Raw genomic sequence first — 19376 nt, forward strand, 5'->3', positions numbered from 1 at the left:
ATTTGACAGTATTGTAGCTGTATATATAAATGAACTACTGACAAAAACAAATTGCCTGTGGTCCAAATTCTGAATTTAAAGTGAAGCACCCAAAGTAGAATAATCAAGAAGGAAATGATTATCCTTTATTTCATATTATTATGAATAACGTTCATTTGTATATTTAGGGTAAGACTTACTTAGCTTATCAATTGGAAAGCGTTGGGACGCCTGGGTGGCTCAGTGGGTTAAAGCCTCTGCCTTCGGCTCAGGTTATGATCCCAGGGTCCTGGGATCGAGTTCTGCATCGGGCTCTCTGCTCGGTGGGGAGCCTGCTTTCTCCTCTCTCTGTCTGCCTCTTTGCCTCCTTGTGATTTCTGTCTGTCAAATAAATAAATAAATCTTAAAAAAAAAAATTGGAAAGCGTTCATAGGTAATGAGAAATGAGCAATTTATAGTAAGTGTCTTCTGTTGATGGGCTGATTGTTTATATTGCTGATCGGATCTGATCTAATTAGAAGGCCAGTGTCTTTAATCTTTCAGTTGAGCGAGTTGGCATGGTAGCTGGGCAAGGGAGAGATGCATAAATAATGCTAGTTCCAAGTCACGGGTTGGCAGAGCTACACATCACCCAGCTTTACTCTACGAATGGGTTTTTTTCAAAATTTCTTAAAGCCTAGATCAGGAATGAAGGATGAGGGGAAGTTAGTACTTTGAAGGCAAAGAGGTAAGTAGCAGATTGGAAGGTGGGGGGCTAGATCGTGTAGGGCCTTTGGATTTTATTTTGAGTCAGAGGAGCAGCCAGTGGAGGGTTTTGAGCATTATGGACATATAGAAGTCATTCAGTTAAGTGCCCTTTGTGTACCAGCTATATTTCCTGCTTCAAAAAGGTTACAGTCTGTGGGGTGCTTGGGACCTGCTTGTACATTTCCAGTATTTATTTAATAACTTAATTATATAAGTAATTTACTGATTTAACAAATATGAATGTCTTCTGTATGCTAGGCATTGTTTTTGATACTGGGGATTAAGTAGTGGAAAAAAATGCCTGCTTTCATGGAGCATATATTCTAGTGGAAGGAAGATGGTCAATAAAGAAGTCACTATATAGTTGATCATTTGATGATAAGGAGTGCAGTGGAGAAAAGTAAACCAGGAATTGAGGACAAAGGGTTAGGATGGGGATTGGGTTGGAGTTTGAAATATCAGGGTCAGGAGAATGTACCCTTGAGAATTTGTTAATGGAGCACATACATGAAGGAAGTGAGCAAGTGATAAGCAGCTGTCTTGGGAAGACTATTCAGTCAGAAGAAATAGCAAATGTAGGGCCCCTGAAGTAGGAGAACATCTGACCTGTGTGAGAATCAACAGATAGGCCAATATGGCTGGAGTAGAGTGAATGAAGAGGAAGGGGAAAGCTGGTAGTTGAGGACGTCAGAGAGGTAAGGAACCAGATTGCCTAGGGCTTTGTAAATCATTGTGAGGACTCTGATTTTACTCTGAGTAAGGAGGGAAGGTATTAGAAGGTTTTGAACACAGAAGTGAGGTGATCCAAATTAGCTTTTAAATGGATTGCTTTGTCTCCTGAACTAGGAATAGACTCCAGATCTAGGGTAGGGAGACTGACAAGGAGACTGTTGCAATAATGCAGGTAAGTGAAGATGATGACCAAATCAGATTGGTGTTAATAGAGTGAAGGGGTTAAATTCGGGATTTATATGGAAGGCAGAACCAATGAAATTTGCTAATGATTTGGATGTGGAATGTGAAGGAAGAAGATATCAAGGATGAACACAAGGTTTTTTGCCCAAATGGCTGTTAAGTTTGAAATTTGCTCTCAACTAAAATCCAGATGTGTGAAAAGGAAGTTTTTAAAGGAAAGAGGGATCAAGAGCTTGAGCATGTTAAGTTTGAGATGCTTATTAGCTGTCTTAAGTGGAGATAATAAATAGGCAGTTGGGTGAATGAGTCGGAGGTTTCAGATTAGAGATCTATATTTGGGAGTCCTCAGGTTATAGATGGTAGTAAATTCCATGGATTGGATGAGACACCAATGGAGTGAAGGTAGGAAAAGATCAGAGTACTAAGCCCTGGGAGCATTCCTGGGAGCAACTGGATCAAATAGTACCAACAGTGTCAAGTAAGATTACTGACAAGTAGGTTTCAGATTTGTCCATGGGGGGTTTTGGTGACCTTGACAAGTAGTTTAGGTGTAGTAGTGGGGCTGAATGCCTGAGTGGACTGGGCTTGAGAGAAAAGAGGACTCGCTGTTAGTATGTATTAGGGTAGGGGAGCAGAGAAATGGAGTGGTACTTGGAAAGGAATGTTAATGAGTCAAGGGATTTTTTTTTAATGGGAAAAACTGTATTACCTTGTTTGCTGATAGAACTATCTGATGTAGAGGAGGAAAAATTGGTGATATAACATCGGTAATGTAACTTGCGATGTTACAAGTAAAGTAACAAATTTATTTGATTTCAAGACTCACTGGATTGATATTTCTTATCCTTATAGGAAATTTAGCAAATACAGATGAAAAAATAACAACAGACACAATAAATACATATGAATATGAAATAACAAAACATATAAAAAAAACACCCTAATTTCAATATCCAGATAGAATCCATTAATATAATATAGATGTTCCCTTTTCTTTTTTCTTTTGCATATATGTATATTATGTATTTTAAAACAAACTGTATGATTTTATAGTGTAATATGGTGTTATGTTTTATTCTTTTTATTTACTAGTATATGGAGTCTGTTCATTTCTTAAAGTGATAGTTCTTTTAGGACATATTGTAATTAAGCCACTAACTTGGAAGAAGCACTAAACTTTTAGAAAAGTGAACAATTACCATATTATGTAGCTAAATTTCAGATATTACTAAATTTCATACCATTGTTTTACTGAATCATATTTCACAAGCATTTAAAACTACTGAATTATATGGAGTATCTTTAATTTGCACCATGTAAAAGTAAAAGAAGTTAATAAGCACTAGGTGAATTCTGTTTGCATATCAAGGATTTGGGAATAATGATTTTAGATGGTATAGGGAAGTAAAAATGTGTTTGTTTTAAACTTTTTATTTAACCTTCAGTCTTGTGGATAGATATTCTATTACTTTTAAACTGTTCTTAAAGAAGGAGCTCCTTTCCCATTTTTCCTAAAAGAAGAGGAACTTAGGTATGTTTTGCTATAAACAGAAATCAAAGAAAGAGTGTTTCGGGAAGGAGGTAAGTGGTGAGCGGTATGAGCTGCTGTGGTGAATAGGCCAGTAAAATAAATTGAGAGGAAGTTTTTCTTGGACTTAGTCATAAGGCACTTGTTGGTGACCTTGGTGGTAGTACTGACAATAGTGTAGGGAATCAGATTGCAGTGGATTGACAAATGGGTGAGAAGTGAGTAAAGGAACACCACTTTTCCAAAGAACTTTGGCTTTCAGTGGGATGAGAAAGGGTAGAATTACAGGAACATGGAATCTAAGGAGCTTTTTATTTTAAGGATTGAGAGAGCTGAGAATGCTTATATGCTGATTGGAAGGAGGCAGTAGAGAATGGTGTTGGGAAACAAGAGAGGGAGGGCAGATCATGATAAAGAAAAGGAGGAAAGGTTGGATTTGGAGGCCAAGTGTATAGTCTTTTGTCAAAGAATGAGAGGGAAAAATGGCTGGATTGTCTGATGAGAGGGAGAGGAAGTGGTAGGGATGAATGTTTTAGAAGAAGTCTGAAGTAGTTGGTAGAGCCAATGGGGAAGGCTTGTCCTGACAGAAAACCAGGAAGGCTTGTGGGATGATACTGAGGGGTAGCCTAGTGGAGGTTAGAAATCATTGATTTATACTGTCAACAGTCTGATCTTTTTCTCTAGTAGCACTCAGCAGTCCTTTCATAAATATGAAGAAAATGGTCAGTTCATATGGCAGAATTGAGGTTTAGCTACGTGGGTGCTATGAATGACAGTTCAGCAAGAAGTTGAGGATGTGGGTAAGAAAGATGTTGAAGTACTTAAAGATGGTATCTAAGCTGGAGTGGGAAGAAAAGTAAAGGTAGTCGAGGGCTGATGGGAAGAAAAAAGAGTATCAGGGGACCAGAAGTGTTTAAGAAGTCAAAGGAATAGGTGGTGTGGGAATAACTGAGTGAGAGTGCTGGAAGGAGAGGAGACTGATCAGAAAGAGTTGTATGATTTAATTTTTCAGAGATGGAATAGTTTTGGGTGTTCACAAGGTTTGGGTATGATTTAGGGTATGACTGTGGCAGTTAATGGCTGCAAGTTGCCTGGAGCTGAGTATCAGTAAAAATGATTAGGACAGGAATTTAGAAATCAGAGTATTGAATGGGCTTCCAAGTGGATGTTAAAGTCACTCAGAATAATCACCAGTGGCTAAAATGTCTTGAGTAAAGAGCAGCAAATCACAGTAGCAAGGATAAAAGAAGTAGTTAAGCTCGGGCGCCTGGGTGGCTCAGTGGGTTAAGCCGCTGCCTTCGGCTCAGGTCATGATCTCAGGGTCCTGGGATCGAGTCCCGCATCGGGCTCTCTGCTCGGCAGGAAGCCTGCTTCCCCCTCTCTCTCTCTCTGCCTGCCTCTCCGTCTACTTGTGATCTCTCTCTGTCAAATAAATAAATAAAATCTTAAAAAAAAAAAAAGAAGTAGCTAAGCTCAATGGTGTTTATTTTTGAAGATTTTTTTTGCAATGAATGCATCAAGTCTAGTGTCAGAAATAACGATTTCTTCTGGTCTTCCCTTCCCCCCTTATTTATCAACAGTGAATATCATTGCTTCCTTTACATAGGGACTGTTAGAAAACTTAGAGCAGAATTTGTGGTATGTGACTAGCAAGTGTAGGGAGCTTTATGGCATATTAGCCTTACTCTTGCTTTTATTTTAATTTCCTTATTTTTCCTTTTCCCATTAAAATTTTAAAGGGTTGCTCTCTATTATGAATACTTGAATAACCCCCTTAAAGTTGGGGAACAAGACAGTACATAACTGTACATAAATGTACAGTACTGAACCACCCAGGCACCCCTAACAGTTACTTTTGATACTCACTGCTCCTATTCCATGCGACCATTGCCATATTATGTGAAGCCTTTATTGAATGGCTTCTCTGTTTTGTCTCTTCTTGGATTGGGGACACAAACCAGCATTGTAATAGTAGTAATAGCAGTAATAATACCTTATATTTTTAGAGTACTTTCATATTCTGTAGTTTTCTGGCCATCCATCCCATATACCTCAAGAATTCGTAAGTTCCCTGGTCTTCATAGTAACATACTAGTCCTGTCTTCTGTCCTGCCTGTGGAATCTTGATGACAGAAGTAAGTCTAGATTCTTTCTGTTCGAAATCACCCATTGTCGATAGACTTGGTACTTTTTTTTCCCCCATCCTTAAACCCCACACTGCAGACATCTTCACATTCTCCTTAACCCAGGCCTCTTTTTCCTTGATTATTTGTACCAAATGCAAGGTGCAAACAGACCACTCTTCTGCTTACTAGTGCTACCTCTGTATCCTATTACTTTCTCATCCAGATACTCTTAGGTTCACTTGTTTTGGATTCCACCTTCGGTTTTTATAGGATACCATGCCTACATACTTGTACTATTTCTCCTTTTTTTTTGAGTTCTGTTATGATCCCATATGTGTAATTATCTATAGGGTCTCTTAGTTTCCAAAATAGAGAAGTGGTTTGCATGTTGTCTGGGTTCATGAGTGCTATTCCCTCATTCTTCCCTGGCTTTGGAACTCCAGGACTTTTATATTTGTTCTTTGAAAACAGTATTCCATTGGTCATATATTAGTTTGCAAAACATTTTCTTTTTTTTTTCCACAAGGACCCAATTTTAATAGTGACTTATATGGCAATGCAGTGTTTGTTAAATCATAAAAACTGGTTTAAAAATGTGTTATGTTGGGACACTTGGATAGCTCTGTCAGTTGAGCATCTGATCATGACCCATTGTGCTTGGGTCATGATCCCAAGTTCTGGGATCAAGTCCCAAGAACTAGCAAGCAAGGCTCCTTGCTTAGCGGGGAGCCTGCTTCTCTCTCTGCCACTTCCCCTGCTTGCTCTCTCTCTCTCTCAAGTAAATAAATAAATAAAATCTTTAACAACCCTCCCCCTCCAAAACTATGAGCATTACAACATGGGGCAGGTAACTTCATATTTGTATAACAGTGTTCTCATTTAAATTTAAACTAATGGTTAATACATTGAATTTTATTGGTAAAATACTATATTCACATATTCATAAAACCAGGGCTAAGAGGCCCTTAGAAAATTCCTATTTGAGGTGTCAGAATGCTAACATTAAGAAAAAAAAAGTTAATACTTGAGAAGTATAAAATGGAATGAGGAATGCTCCAGGATATTGAAGGAGACAATGGTCTGTGAAGGCATGGAGCTGCTGGAGAGTAGGACTTTGATTTAGGCATTAATATAAGGAAGGAAAAGATGAAGAGTGTTTTTTTTTTCTTTTTCTTTTTTTTTAAAGATCTTATTTTTGAGTAATCTCCACACCCAGTGCAGAGCTCAAATTCACACCCTGAGATCAAGAGTTCCATGTGCTACTGACTAAGCCAGCCAGGTACCCTGAGGATGAAAGATGTTCTTAGTAGGATATGATATGGGTTCACAGTATGAGTGAAGGTAGCATATTTTGCCTTTTTATCCTGACAGCAGTGAATGAAGCAGTATGGATAAAGAGGGGAGTTCCTGGAAAAGAGCAGTGGAAAATTTGAGAAGTACTTGTTAGACTGTGAAGAAAATTGGACTTTAACTTCTGTTCTAAGAACAGGAGTTTATGATTACAAGTGACTTTTGCTGTGGTGTTTTGGGAAGATTAATCTGGAGTTGTGTGGAGAATAAATCAGAGAAAAGAATCTGGGGGCAGAGTGGGACCATAATGGAGGTTGTTATAAAAGTCCAAGAGTAATGTGATGATGATTTGGAGTCTGTTGGTATAAGTGGGTACGAAGAGGAAAGAAATTGTGAGCACATTATGAAAGGGGAATTTAGAGGTCTTACTCATTGGATTTGGTTGAGGGGATGAAGGAATCGAGAAGTTTGGGTTTTTAGCCACGCTAGAAGAATGTGGGAACTGTTGACTGAAATGGGGAAGGGTTGTGAGGACCTTTGGGAAGGAGAAAGACATTTTCATTGGTGATGTTGGACTGTAGTTAAGAGAGATCAGAGGGACGCCTTGGTGGCCCAGTTAGTTAAAGCCTCTGCCTTTGGCTCAGCTCGTGATCCCAGGGTCCTGGGATGGAGCCGTGCGTCGGGCTCTCTGCTCTGCTGGGAGCCTGCTTCCTCCCCTCTCTCTGCCTGCCTCTCTGCCTACTTGTGATCTCTCTCTCTCTCTGACAAATAAATAAAATCTTTAAAAAAACAAAAAAAAGAGAAATAAAATCTTAAAAAAAATAGATTAGAACTGTCTATGTATTTGGGAATGTTTTGAGGTGAGAGAGCAGTACATATTGTCTGTGACTAAATGCACTTGTCATTAGAATTAATGAAATTCTGTCAAAAATCTGTTCTTGAGATAGGTTTGTGACAATAGGAAAGGTCAGTATAACATTGGCCCAGAAATATTTGGGAATGAAAAAAAGGTAAAAGCATAGTATCTAAAGAACATTAGCCCCAAATAGTGTGAGTAGTTAGATTACTAAAGAAATATAAATGGCTCCTAGTAATCAAAGGAATGCAAACATACTACCTACTTCCGTATATGAAGTCATAGTGTCCATAGAGAGAAGTTTTTGTTACATTTTTATGTGGGATACCACAAAGTGGGCAACTGTGTGTCATTGTCCAGAATTTTTGTTGAAATCTTACCCAGTCCTTGAAATCCAGAAGCATAGGACACTCTTCTGAGTATATAAAGTCAAAACTGTTGGGGGCAGTAAGAATTTCACACACTTTTATGTACTTTAATAAAATCAAAATAGATAACTATTATTTAATAGTACATAGAAGTGCTAGGGTTAATTGAAAGTAAATTAAATAAAGTTAGAAACACATAGTTCTCATAATTTCTGGCTATCTAACAATATCAGCAATTAAAAAATAGTAGATCGGTTTTCTCAAGGTGATTGGATACTTGAACATTTCTTCAAAGAGAAAGTGTGCCTGGAAGTCAGAGATGTTTTTGTTTACACACGCACACACACACACACACACACACACAGAAACACACAGAATGCTGTATATACTGGTACCTTATATATTTCTTAGCAAAGGATTTTGGATGATAGTGACCACAAATGGTTTTTTCTTACTATCTTTAGCATTCTTAGTATTTTGAAACCTTTCATTAATGTAGTAAAAAATTAAAAATTTTCAGTGTGATTTGGTCAGTAGTATGTTTTATATTTCAAAAATTTAAAATCACATAGAAATAATTTTTTGAAGAGATGACACTCTTTTCAAGAGATGGCAGAATTTAAAATAATCATGTAAATTTAGGTGATTTGTACTTTTAGATTCTATTCCTGTCAAATAGTAATTTATAGGACCTTTTTTCTCTTTCAAGGCCTACACAGCCCACATCAGGAAACACGACTTTTTAAAAAAAGTGTAAAAAATGCCTAACATTAAATTTACATCTTAACCCCACCTACAGTTCAGTAGTGTTTGGTATATTCATATTGTCATATGATAGATCTTTAGAACTTTTACGTCTTGTAACACTGCCATGTGACTTCTGAAAACTAAACTTTTTAGTGAGATTTTCAAGTGCTTCAGGGACAAAGCTTATCTAAGGTAGAGATTGCATATTGGTTTCCTCAATTCCCTACACAGGAGGCTGATCCAAACTCATCAGATGGAAAACTTGCCTTCTGTGGCCTTGGAAAATTGTGTGTGTGGTTTTTTTTAAGAATTTAAAAATTAATCTAGCTTTGAGTTGGCATATCTTATTAACATAGTTGTAGAACACTTATATTTATTCTACTATAGTTTATGAATTTCTTGGAGAAAAATCTAATACTAATACTCAAACTTGATGCACATACTGACTCTTTGGCATGTCTGTGTTTATGCCCATCTGTTACTGTGGCACCATGCCCGTTATTGTGGGGGCATGCCAATAGCAGTGAGGCATGTGAGCCAACAAAGATGAATTGTTTGGATGGAATATACTGTTCTGTAATACTAATTAATTTTGAGCTGATGAATCTACATGAGATAAAGTTAACCAAATATAGTCAAAGTAATGTCAGTGAAAATAAAATTTATTTTGACTTATACAGAAGTGTATCACAGATGTTTTAGACTACTGTTGAGAATAGTTAGAATTAGTGTTCATTATGGTTCCAGGGATCAATTTTCTTTCTGTAAAAATTGTGAGTTTAAGAGAAAAAATATACAACAGTTGTCTTGTGGTAGATTATAGACTAGAGAGGAAGTACTATGGCACTGTCAGTTATAGATTTTATTCTTACAGGATATTACTTTATAGTTTTTGAATTATAACAGAAGTTGACAGCAATGTGGTAAATGGGAAGAATGTTGGATTTCAAAACAAGACTCACATTTAATTTCTTGCTTTGCCGTTCCCTAGTTCTGTGGTGGTATACTTAAAAGCTGTGTGAGTTCACAATTTCTTATGTCTGTATAATTTTCTGCTTGTATGCTGTCTTGTATTTCCTGAGCTTCAATTTTCTTATCTATCAAGTGGGAATAATAAAGCCACACATGTGTCACAGAGACTTTGTGGTCCTAAAATAATGTGGTGTTATAAGTTATAGAAAACAATAGCACTGTCAGGTAGCTAAATACATTAATTATATGTTAGAAATGCAAGGCATATTAGTGGCAAGGTAGTCAGTAATGTGGAAAATACATAACTCTTTCCCATGCTCTCAGAGATAACTACAATGAGAAAGTTCTTACGTATCCTTCCAGGAAATTTTTAAAAAACAAAATGATAATATATATACTGTTCTCTAATGTGTCTTGCTTATCCTTTAATACATCTTGGAGGCCTTTCCATATTAGCAGTTGAAACTATGTCAGTATTTTTTTAATCACTATATAATATTTCCTACTATTCCCTTTATTTAATCTCATTTTGAGGGGCATTTGATTGATTTCACTTTTTGTTGAATATAAGCAATACTGTAACATACACTTTTGAATATGTGTGAGAATTTATCTATTTGTAGTAAAAATTTCTAGAAATAGAGTTGTAGGTCAAAGTTTACTGCATTTTAAATTATGATAGATATTGCTAAATTACCTTCCAGATGGGTTGCACCAGTTTTCTCCCTCCACCACCAGTGAAGTCTGTTTCCCTTGCACCTTTGCCAATATTGGGTACCATCCAATTTCATAACATTTGCCAGTCTTATAGTGCAAAATGTTATTACATGGAGTCTTCATGATTATGAGTGTATTAAGTCTTTTTCCTCATATTTATTGGTTTATTCTTTCAGTAAATATTTTTAAGTGTCTTTTATCCATTTCCCTGTTGGTCAGCTCTTAATTGATTAGTTAAGGCTTCTATATAATTTAAGAAAATTACTCATTTTTGACTTAGTTTATGGCATTTTTTTGGTGTAAAAGTTTTAAAACTTTCTGTTTATATTTTTCTTTTCTTGCTTCTGAGACTCCCCTAGTCTTTTATCTTTTATAGAAAGTGGCATTTTTGGTTTATATTGCTCTTCAACAGTGAAACTTTTCCTTGTGCCAGTCAATTTTTTTTGTCTCAGCACATACAAGCTCAGCTGGCTCAGTGCTCTGTGAGATTGTCTTGAAAACTTTAAGGATGAGTTGTCATATTCTGGAAGTCATCCTGATATCCTGAGCGAAAGTAGAACTTACTTTGTGCTGCCTTCCAAGAAAGCAAGTAGCTGACGTCATTGATAAAAGGTTTGGCAAACATGGAGACTTGCTGTGAACTATGGCGTCGTGGTTTTTAAAACTTGTATGCATGGGATGTATACCTAGAAAATGTAATCCTAGTTTTTAACCTTTATTGGGTCATGGAGCCTTTTGAGAATCCAGGGAAAGCTTGGAGTTTTCTGTTTCTAATGAACATGTTAGTATGTAGCAAATATTCATTTATTCTTTGAACTAATATTTATTGTGTGCCTTTTATGGGCCTGTACGGTGTTAAGTGTGCTTGAGAAAACAACCATAGTCTTCATTTATAAATCCTTTGTAGACCTTCTGTTGGATCCTCATATATCCAGGTTTGTTTTTGCCATAGTATCTGCAGAATTCCTTTGGTTGACTTCTCCTCATTTGAGACCTCAGCTTAAATGAACCTACCCAGAGAGGACTTTTATGGTCACCCAGTCTTACTTTATTTCATTACCCTATTTTAATTATTTTTAGTACTGCTATATGGTCTTTCTGTCCACTTTTGTTGTTTTCCTTCATTTTTCCTTCCCTCCCTCCTCTTTCCTTCTATCATTTCTGTCATTCCTCCTACTCCCACCCATCCTGTGTTCAAACTTAGAATGTAAGTTCCAAGAAGTCAGGGATCCCAGTATTTTGAACAGTTTCTGGGGCATGTGGATATTGAATTAATGAACTTGCTAGACGTGGTAATAAGTACTTTATAGTGATCTCATTGTCTTTATTACAACCTATTCAAAGTACATACTAACCTTAAGTTTTATTGATTTTTCTCTGTAAATAAATCTTTAAAAAAATTATCATCTGGTCCTTTACAGAAAAGTTCTGCTGACCTTTTTCTTAAGGAAATGTCTTTTTTTTTCTCTGCATACTCTTAAGATTTTTCTCACTTCTTTGATTTGCATCAGCTTGACCACACTATGCCTAGAGTAGTTTTCTTTGCATGTGTGTGTATTCTGTTTTCTTCAGGTTTTAAAATATGTGGGCTTATGTCTTTCATTACTTTGGAAAAATTCTTAAAATCTTAATTGAAAGGCTGGGATACGTACCATACCTCTGTACTTGCCAGAGACTTGAATTCCAACTCCTCTACATAGCAGTGCATAGTTGCTGAAATCCCTGCACAGATATTTAACTTCTGAACTGTTTTCTGCTGGATATTCTGGAATCATGCCCTGTGAAAATGTAGATGAGTACTTAAAGGGATTTTTGTGTACCTTTTCACTGGTTCTCTCTTCTGTAATTTTGCCCTTCAAGTTCCATTTCCTTTATTACCTGTGAACTTCAGCATTTGTCTCCTCAGTCTGTTAAAACTGCCATTTCTTGTTGAGTTCTAGTCTCTCAAATGGCGGTTTGGGAAATATATTCAAGGAAAAAACTGGTGTAAATACAGAGCTCACTTTGTTGTCTGCTTCTCTTCTTTGCAGGATTTTGGCCCCTTAAGTCTTGACTGCATTGGTTGGTTGCTCTTTAGTGCATTCAGAAAGTTACTTATTTCTTCCAGCTTTTATACTTATTTTCTGTGGCAGGTTTAGTTTCTTATAGACCCATGGGCAGATGTGGAAATCCCTGCGGTGTATTATAAACATAGCAGCCAGAATGATTCTGTCACATACATCATCAGATCATGGCTCTCCTTTAGTCAAAGCCCTCCAATGGTTCCTTTTTTCATTTGGAGTAAACATATTATTTACTCCCCTTTCATTGTCTCTTTTGCCTAGAGTGCTCTTCCTCCATATTCCTCACTCCCAGTGTCTGCATGGCTGACTGCTTTACTTGGAAATCTTTGTTCAGATGTCTCTTTATTTAGCTTACTCTGACCACCCTCTTTAAAATTGCCTTCTCCATTTCCTACTGCATTCTCTTCCCTCTGCTCTATTTTTCCCTCATATCACCTCATGATTTAAAATTTATTTATTATGTTTGTTGTTTTGTCTCTTTTAGTTGTTAGGATGAAAACTCTACAAGGGTGAGGATTTTGATCATTTTTGTTTACTGGGGTGGCACAAATGTAAGTGGTAGCCAGGTGAGAGTAGAGTTACAGAATCTGAGAGGGGAGGGAATTTAAGATGGAGGAGTAGTGGTTAATTATATCAAATGTAGAGGAATAATTTAAAAGTATTCATGGAATTTTTGCCTGGAATTTTTAAATTAGGAAGTTGTACCTTTGTGAGAGAAATTCTAATGGAGGAGTAAGAGAGAAAAAAATTACCCAAGGTTGAAGAAGTGGTGATGGCAATTGTACACTGTTCCTTTTTTAGTTTTGTGAACAATATAGAAGGAAAAGTGTATATTTACGTGGATAATTTGTGTTCTTTTTTTAGGGGGTTAGTAGATGGATGATTAGGTAGTTGGGAGTTTTTGTTTTATTTACTCTTGTATTATTAAGTCAGTACTTTGTCCCCAAAACTATACAGTGTTTTGAGGGTCATCCAAGGAAAGTATAGGTCATAACTGAACTGTAAGTTACTAATAAGTTTTTATATTGTGCACATAAATGTATCATGAAGGCCATTCCCTTTGGCTACTTAGCACTAGAAAAAAGTAAATTCTGATTCTTGTTCCCAGCTGTTTTTTTTTTTTTAACATATCTATTTGTACAGTGTAACACTTAAGTAGAAACATTTTTCATTTAAGTGGTTCATAAAGCATGCAGAGTTACCTATGTTTTAGAATTTTAAAATTTTTTGACAGGGCTTGAAAAGGTCCACCTTCCTTTCAAAGATTTGATATGTCGTTTGGGGGACATACCTCCAACTAGAAATTGCTATTCCATGTTACTTTCCCTACTCCCATCATTCCTGGGTTTAAATTTCAGGTGTTGCTTTTTATGGTACACAAATTTTGGTGAATGTTTTGAGGGAAAAGAAGGAGATTGTGTATATTGCAGTGCTTGCAAACTGATTAAATCATTATTATTTTTTTCTTTCAAATTTCTAGTCCATCATGGATCTTCTGTAAAATACATTAAGAAATAAATTACTGGAAAAATGGAATGAAAGAAAGCATGCAAAATGCAAGCCCCCATTTTTTTTTATTAGATTCAAAAAAATAGTGTTGAATTATTGTCAGGTTTCTAGCTTTGCTTGCTTTCAGTTTCTGTACATGTCTCCTCATGGATTAGTAAAAAGAATTTGTGGATTAGTGATGGTTCTTGGACTGAACTTTCTTGGATCACACTTTGAGCTTTGCTTGCTTTCAGTTTCTGTACATGTCTCCTCATGGATTAGTAAAAAGAATTTGTGGATTAGTGATGGTTCTTGGACTGAACTTTCTTGGATCACACTTTGAGTATCACCGATACAGTGTATAAGGCTGTATAGTCTTAATCATTCCCTTAATTCACATTGTTTTTAAAAGGAGTGAAAGATTTAAATGAAATATGGATTATAGACATTTTATTTATTTATTTTTTTAGCACTTTCTATACCCAATATGGGTCTTGAACTTATGACCTTGAAATCAAGAGTTGCATGCTCTTCTGACTGAGCTGGCTAGGTGCCCCTGGATTATAGATTTTTTTTTTGTTTTGTTTTGTTTTTTAAGAAAAGAGTTAATTTATACAATGTTAAAGCTCTCCTACCTCTTAAGTTCTTATGTATAACTGGTAACATTTTGCTTTTTGATTATAGGTGATTTTTTTACTGGTGCTGATGAGAGTGTCTTTCTGGTAATAGTAAGATTTTCTCTAATTCCAGTTACATATTTTCCTTTAAACTATAAAAAGATATATTTTGAAAATGAAAGGAAAAGTTATACCACTTATTACCACAAGATGTCACTTATGTAAAAATAAAGCTGGTATCCTAGTACTCAAAGCTGGGAAGCTGCTGGTCAGTAGGTAAATAAAAAAGCAGGTAAATTTAAAAAAATAATAATTCAAACAAGTATTGTTTTTCACCTGTCAGTGAAAGTATTGCCAATTCAGCATTATTTGAATCAACTCTCTTAATGTTTAGCAGAAGGAATTTCTCAATTTCTAAGATTAATGAACTAACTGATATATGTTAATAGGCCATATTTGAATCCAGATAAGGAAGAAGGTAGACCTAAAATGACCCTATACAAGTGTACTTATTTTGAGGGTAAATGAGATGTGTTTTATTTTGTTTTTTTTTTTTTTTGAGGTGTGTGTTTTTTAAAAAAAGATTATTTATTTATTTGTCATACAGACAAATAGAGACAGGCAGAGAGAGAGAGAGAGAGAGAGAGAGAGCAAAGGCAGGCAGAGGGAGAGAGAGAAGCAGGCTCCCCACTGAGCAAGGAGCCGCTGTGGGATCCCAGAACCCTGGGATTATGGCCTGAGCCGAAGGCAGTGGCTTAACCGACTGAGCTACCTAGGTGTCCCTGAGGTATTTGTTTTTAGTCTCCCAAGCCTTTACTGTTGACAGTAACAGTAACTGGTGACAAAGAGGAATTGGAGAAGAAATAATGTAATTTATGTCAGAATTTTCAATAGTTTTCATGATATACCTGTGTGAAGTTGAATATTACATCAGGTTGAAGCAGTGCCTGGGGTATTTCTAGTATCTTCTCTGAACCTCAAACTTACTAACGGCCTGTGTTAAAACAAAAGATACTTATGTTTGTTGAAGACTACATTAAACATGATCTGCAAAACCTTTGGCTTTAATATTGGGATCTTGTTTTCTTACTTTTAATTTGAGAGTGTGTGTCAGTACCTAAAAGTGGTTGGGAAGGGGACTCTGGTATCTCAAGCTTAAAAGGAGTAAACCAAGTTTCCATTAGGCCCTGAATAAAGTTACTCCTAGGATTGGAGAGGTTGGGTTGTCCTAAAAATTGGTGCTTTGTTATTCTTCATTGCTCACTTCTCTAACACTGGTGGAGAAGAATGTTGGAGAGCTCTTGGGAAAAGTGTAAGGGGGCAGACATGAGCAAATGAACTTTCTTTTACTTTTGATATGTGTATGTGTCATCACATAGTCTTTTTTTCCCCTATCTAATTATTTCAGTTTTTTTTTTTTCTTTCTTACCCCACTAAGATTTGTAAGATTTTTTCAGGAAGGGTTTAAATTTTTCATTTATGGAAGTATACATGGTCATTAAGTCAAAGACAAAAATAAAAAGTAGAAAGAAAATAACAAGGTAGATAAGGGAAAAAAAAACCTCTCGTGTGGTTCCATTTTTTTTTTTTTTTTTAAGATTTTATTTATGGGACGCCTGGGTGGCTCATTTGGTTAAGCAGCTGCCTTCGGCTCAAGTCATGATCCCAGCGTCCTGGGATCGAGTCCCACATCGGGCTCCTTGCTCAGCAGGGAGCCTGCTTCTCCCTCTGCCTCTGCCTGCCATTCTGTCTGCCTGTGCTCGCTCTCTCCCCCTCTCTCTCTCTGATAAATAAATAAAATCTTTATAAAAAAAAAGATTTTATTTATTTACTTGACAGAGAGAGATCACAAGTAGGCAGAGAGGCAGGCAGAGAGAGAGGAGGAAGCAGGCTCCCCAGCGAGCAGAGAGCCTGATACAGGGCTTTATCCTAGGACCCTGGGATCATGACCTGAGCTGAAGGCAGAGGCTTTAACCCACTGAGCCACCCAGGCACCCTTCCATTTTTTTTTTTTTTAATATATTCTATGTCTACTTCTCTAATTGAGGCAAACTCATTTTTTTTTTTTTAAGAATTTATTTATTTGTCAGAGAGAGACAGCACAAGCAGGGAGAGCAGTAGGCGTAGGGAGAAACAGGCTCCCCGCTGAGCAAGGAGCCCAAAGTGGGACTCGATTCTAGAACCCTGGGATCATGAACTGAGCCAAAGGCAGATGTTTAACTGACTGAGCCACCCAGGCATATTATTTTTAATATTCCTTTCAGTTACCTTTGCAGTATAGAAGAGTGACAAGTTTTAAGAAGGGATTCTAAATGTAATCCAGTGAACATTTATGGTATTTTATTATTTGGTAGTTGTATATCCTCAGATACAGTTTTTATGTGTTGCTTTCTCTACTACTTGTGTATTTTCTAACTGTAAGTTTAGAGAAAAGTCACTGTTTTAATTATTTAACTATTTTTGTGTCCCATTAGTTGTCACCATTGTATTTAATTTTATGAGCTGCTTCGAAAAGAAGAGTAATTTTTTTTTTTCATAATAAATTTCATTGCCTCTACTCTTTGGAAAAAAATGTACTTAGTATTTATTTGTTTATTTATGTTTTTATGTAATGACCATTTGTAACATTTACCTTCCATATTAGTTTAGTATGGCTGCCATAATAGAAAGACACAGAACCTATGGCTTAAAGAAACTTATTTCCTCTCAATTTCTGGAGGCTGTAAGTCTAAGATCAAAATAGGCAGTTCTGATTTCTTCTGAGACCCCTTTCCCTGGCTTGCAGATGGCCACCTTCTTGCTGTGTCCTCACCTGGTCATCCCTTTGTCTGTCTTTGTCTGTGTCTTAATCTCCTACAAAGACATCAAGTCATGTTGGATTAAGGTCCATCCATCCTGATCTCATTTTGGCTTAATTACCACTTTAAAGGGTCTGTCTCCAAATAGCCACATTTTGGGGGTTAGGACTTCATAGGAATTTTGGAAGATATATAACTTAGCCTGTAATAACATCTGATTGATCATTCATTCTTGGTAAGTGCTTACTGTGTACATGAGGCTTAAATTCATAAAGTGTACAAACACTAGTTAGTAGTTTTGTGTCCAGGATTTCTATGTATAGTTAAAGAAGATTCTCTGGTTTACTCATAGACCTAAGCAAGGGTTTCTCATACTTTTTTTTTTTAATTTTAAGATTTTAATTTATTTGTCAGAGAGGTAAGGAGAGAGAGCACAAAGAAGTTAAGAGGCGGGCAGAGGGAAAAGTAGACTCCCCACTGAGCAAGGAGGCTGATGTGGGACTCGATCTCAGGACCCTGGGATCATGAACTGAGCTGAAGGCAGTTCAGCTTAACCAACTGAGCCACCCAGGTTTCTCATACTTTTTGGTGATTGAACTGTTTCATGAAGTAGTCATGTGGCATAAGTTTTTTTTCCTTTTTCTGCAGTTGTGAAAAGTTGAAGGATTGCTAATTATAAACGAATAACTATTGTAAGTAGTTAATTACAATTTGTAATAATACAGTCTTAGTTTCCTTTTAGTTTCTTTGAGAAGATTTTGCTTTGATATACTAAAATACAATATGTAGTGATTTAAATTCTTGAGTAAGCGTGAATGAAGCTTAATTGATTTCTGAGTGTAAAGTGGTGGCTTATCTGATCCCTCATAATGTTTTTCTCAGAAGTAGATTTATGTCTTTTGGTCTTCTTTAGGAGAACACAACATCTTATTCACACCTGAATAAAACATTATGAATGTTTTTACTATTAGCTTTACAGAGGCATGATTTGCATATAATAAATTATCCACCCAAAGGTGGTAATTAGATGTTTTGACCGGTATCTGTACCAGTGAAGTCACCACCACAGTGAAGAAGATACAGAACATTTCCACCATCTTATGAAATAAAGTTTTCTTACGTTCCTTGGCTCTCCATTTCTTCCTCTACTCCATGGCCCTGGGGTATGACTTACCTGCTTTCAGTCTCGATTAGTTTGCCTTTTCTGTAAGTTTAAATGAATTAAATCATGCTGTTTTGTGTCTGACTTCTTTCACTCAGAATAATGATTTTAAGAATTCATCCACTGTGTTGCATCTATCAGTAATTAGTTTTCATAGCTGGGTAGTATTCCAGTGTTTGGCTAAGTCACATTTTACCAATGAATATTTATATTTCTTCCAGTTTTTTACTATTACTAATAAAGCTGCTATGAATGTTCATGTAAGTTGTTATGTGGAAATATGTTTTTATTTCTCTGAGAAATGGAATCGACTGGGTCACATGATAGGCTTATGTTTAAATTTGTGAGAATCACCCAGTTTTCCAAAGAGAGTGTGTGTGTATGTGTGTGTTTTTGTTGTTCTTACAGTCCCACCAACAATATGTGTGAATTCTCATTTCTCTAGAGCCTTGGCAACATTTGTTATTGTCAGTCTCTTAATTTCAGTTCCTCCATTGGGTGTTAATGATATCTCATTTAATATGGATTTTCCTGATAGTTAATAATCTTAAGCGGGTTTTAATATGCTTACTGGTATTCCTATCTTTTGTGAAATGTCTTGACATATTTTAACCATTTTTTTTTTTTAAGGTTTTATTTTTTAGTAATCCCTTCAGCCAAGGTGGGGCTTGAACTTATAACTGAGATCAAGAGCCACATGTTCCACTGAGCCAGCCAGGCACCACTTGACCATTTTTTTTTTTTAACCATTCATTTTTGATTGGCTTCTTTGTCTTCTTATAAATGAACCATTAATCGTTATATAATTGGTTTTTTAGATTGAACTTAAGACTTTACTTGTACTTACTTGTGTGTGTGTCCTCTCTTCTGTTTTGTGTCATGTATCATCATCACATCAGTAAAGATGCATAACTGTTCCATCTCCCTTTTATAACCGCCTTTCCCTTTTTTGATCTTAATGTGCAGAAGCCACTGACCTTTCTCTGCTTCTATAATTTGTATT

At 36.3% G+C, this 19376-nt stretch overlaps 1 protein-coding gene across 6 annotated transcripts in view; it reads left to right on the plus strand.

The window, feature by feature from the left end:
* AP3B1 (adaptor related protein complex 3 subunit beta 1) overlaps window positions 1–19376 on the plus strand; it is a 348922-nt gene that overhangs the window by 74867 nt on the left and 254679 nt on the right. Inside the window, exon 1 of one of the 6 annotated variants that reach the window (XM_032334866.1) lies at window positions 18349–18374. The exons of the other annotated variants lie outside the window; for them this stretch is intronic. Within the exon in view, the coding sequence (XP_032190757.1) occupies window positions 18364–18374 (11 nt within the window). The 5' untranslated portion in view covers window positions 18349–18363. Of the gene's footprint in view, window positions 1–18348; window positions 18375–19376 lie in introns of those variants that run through there. 6 annotated transcript variants of the gene reach the window in all.

This window comes from Mustela erminea, chromosome 3 (genome assembly GCF_009829155.1).
Source record: "Mustela erminea isolate mMusErm1 chromosome 3, mMusErm1.Pri, whole genome shotgun sequence".
NCBI classification, from domain to species: domain Eukaryota; kingdom Metazoa; phylum Chordata; class Mammalia; order Carnivora; family Mustelidae; genus Mustela; species Mustela erminea.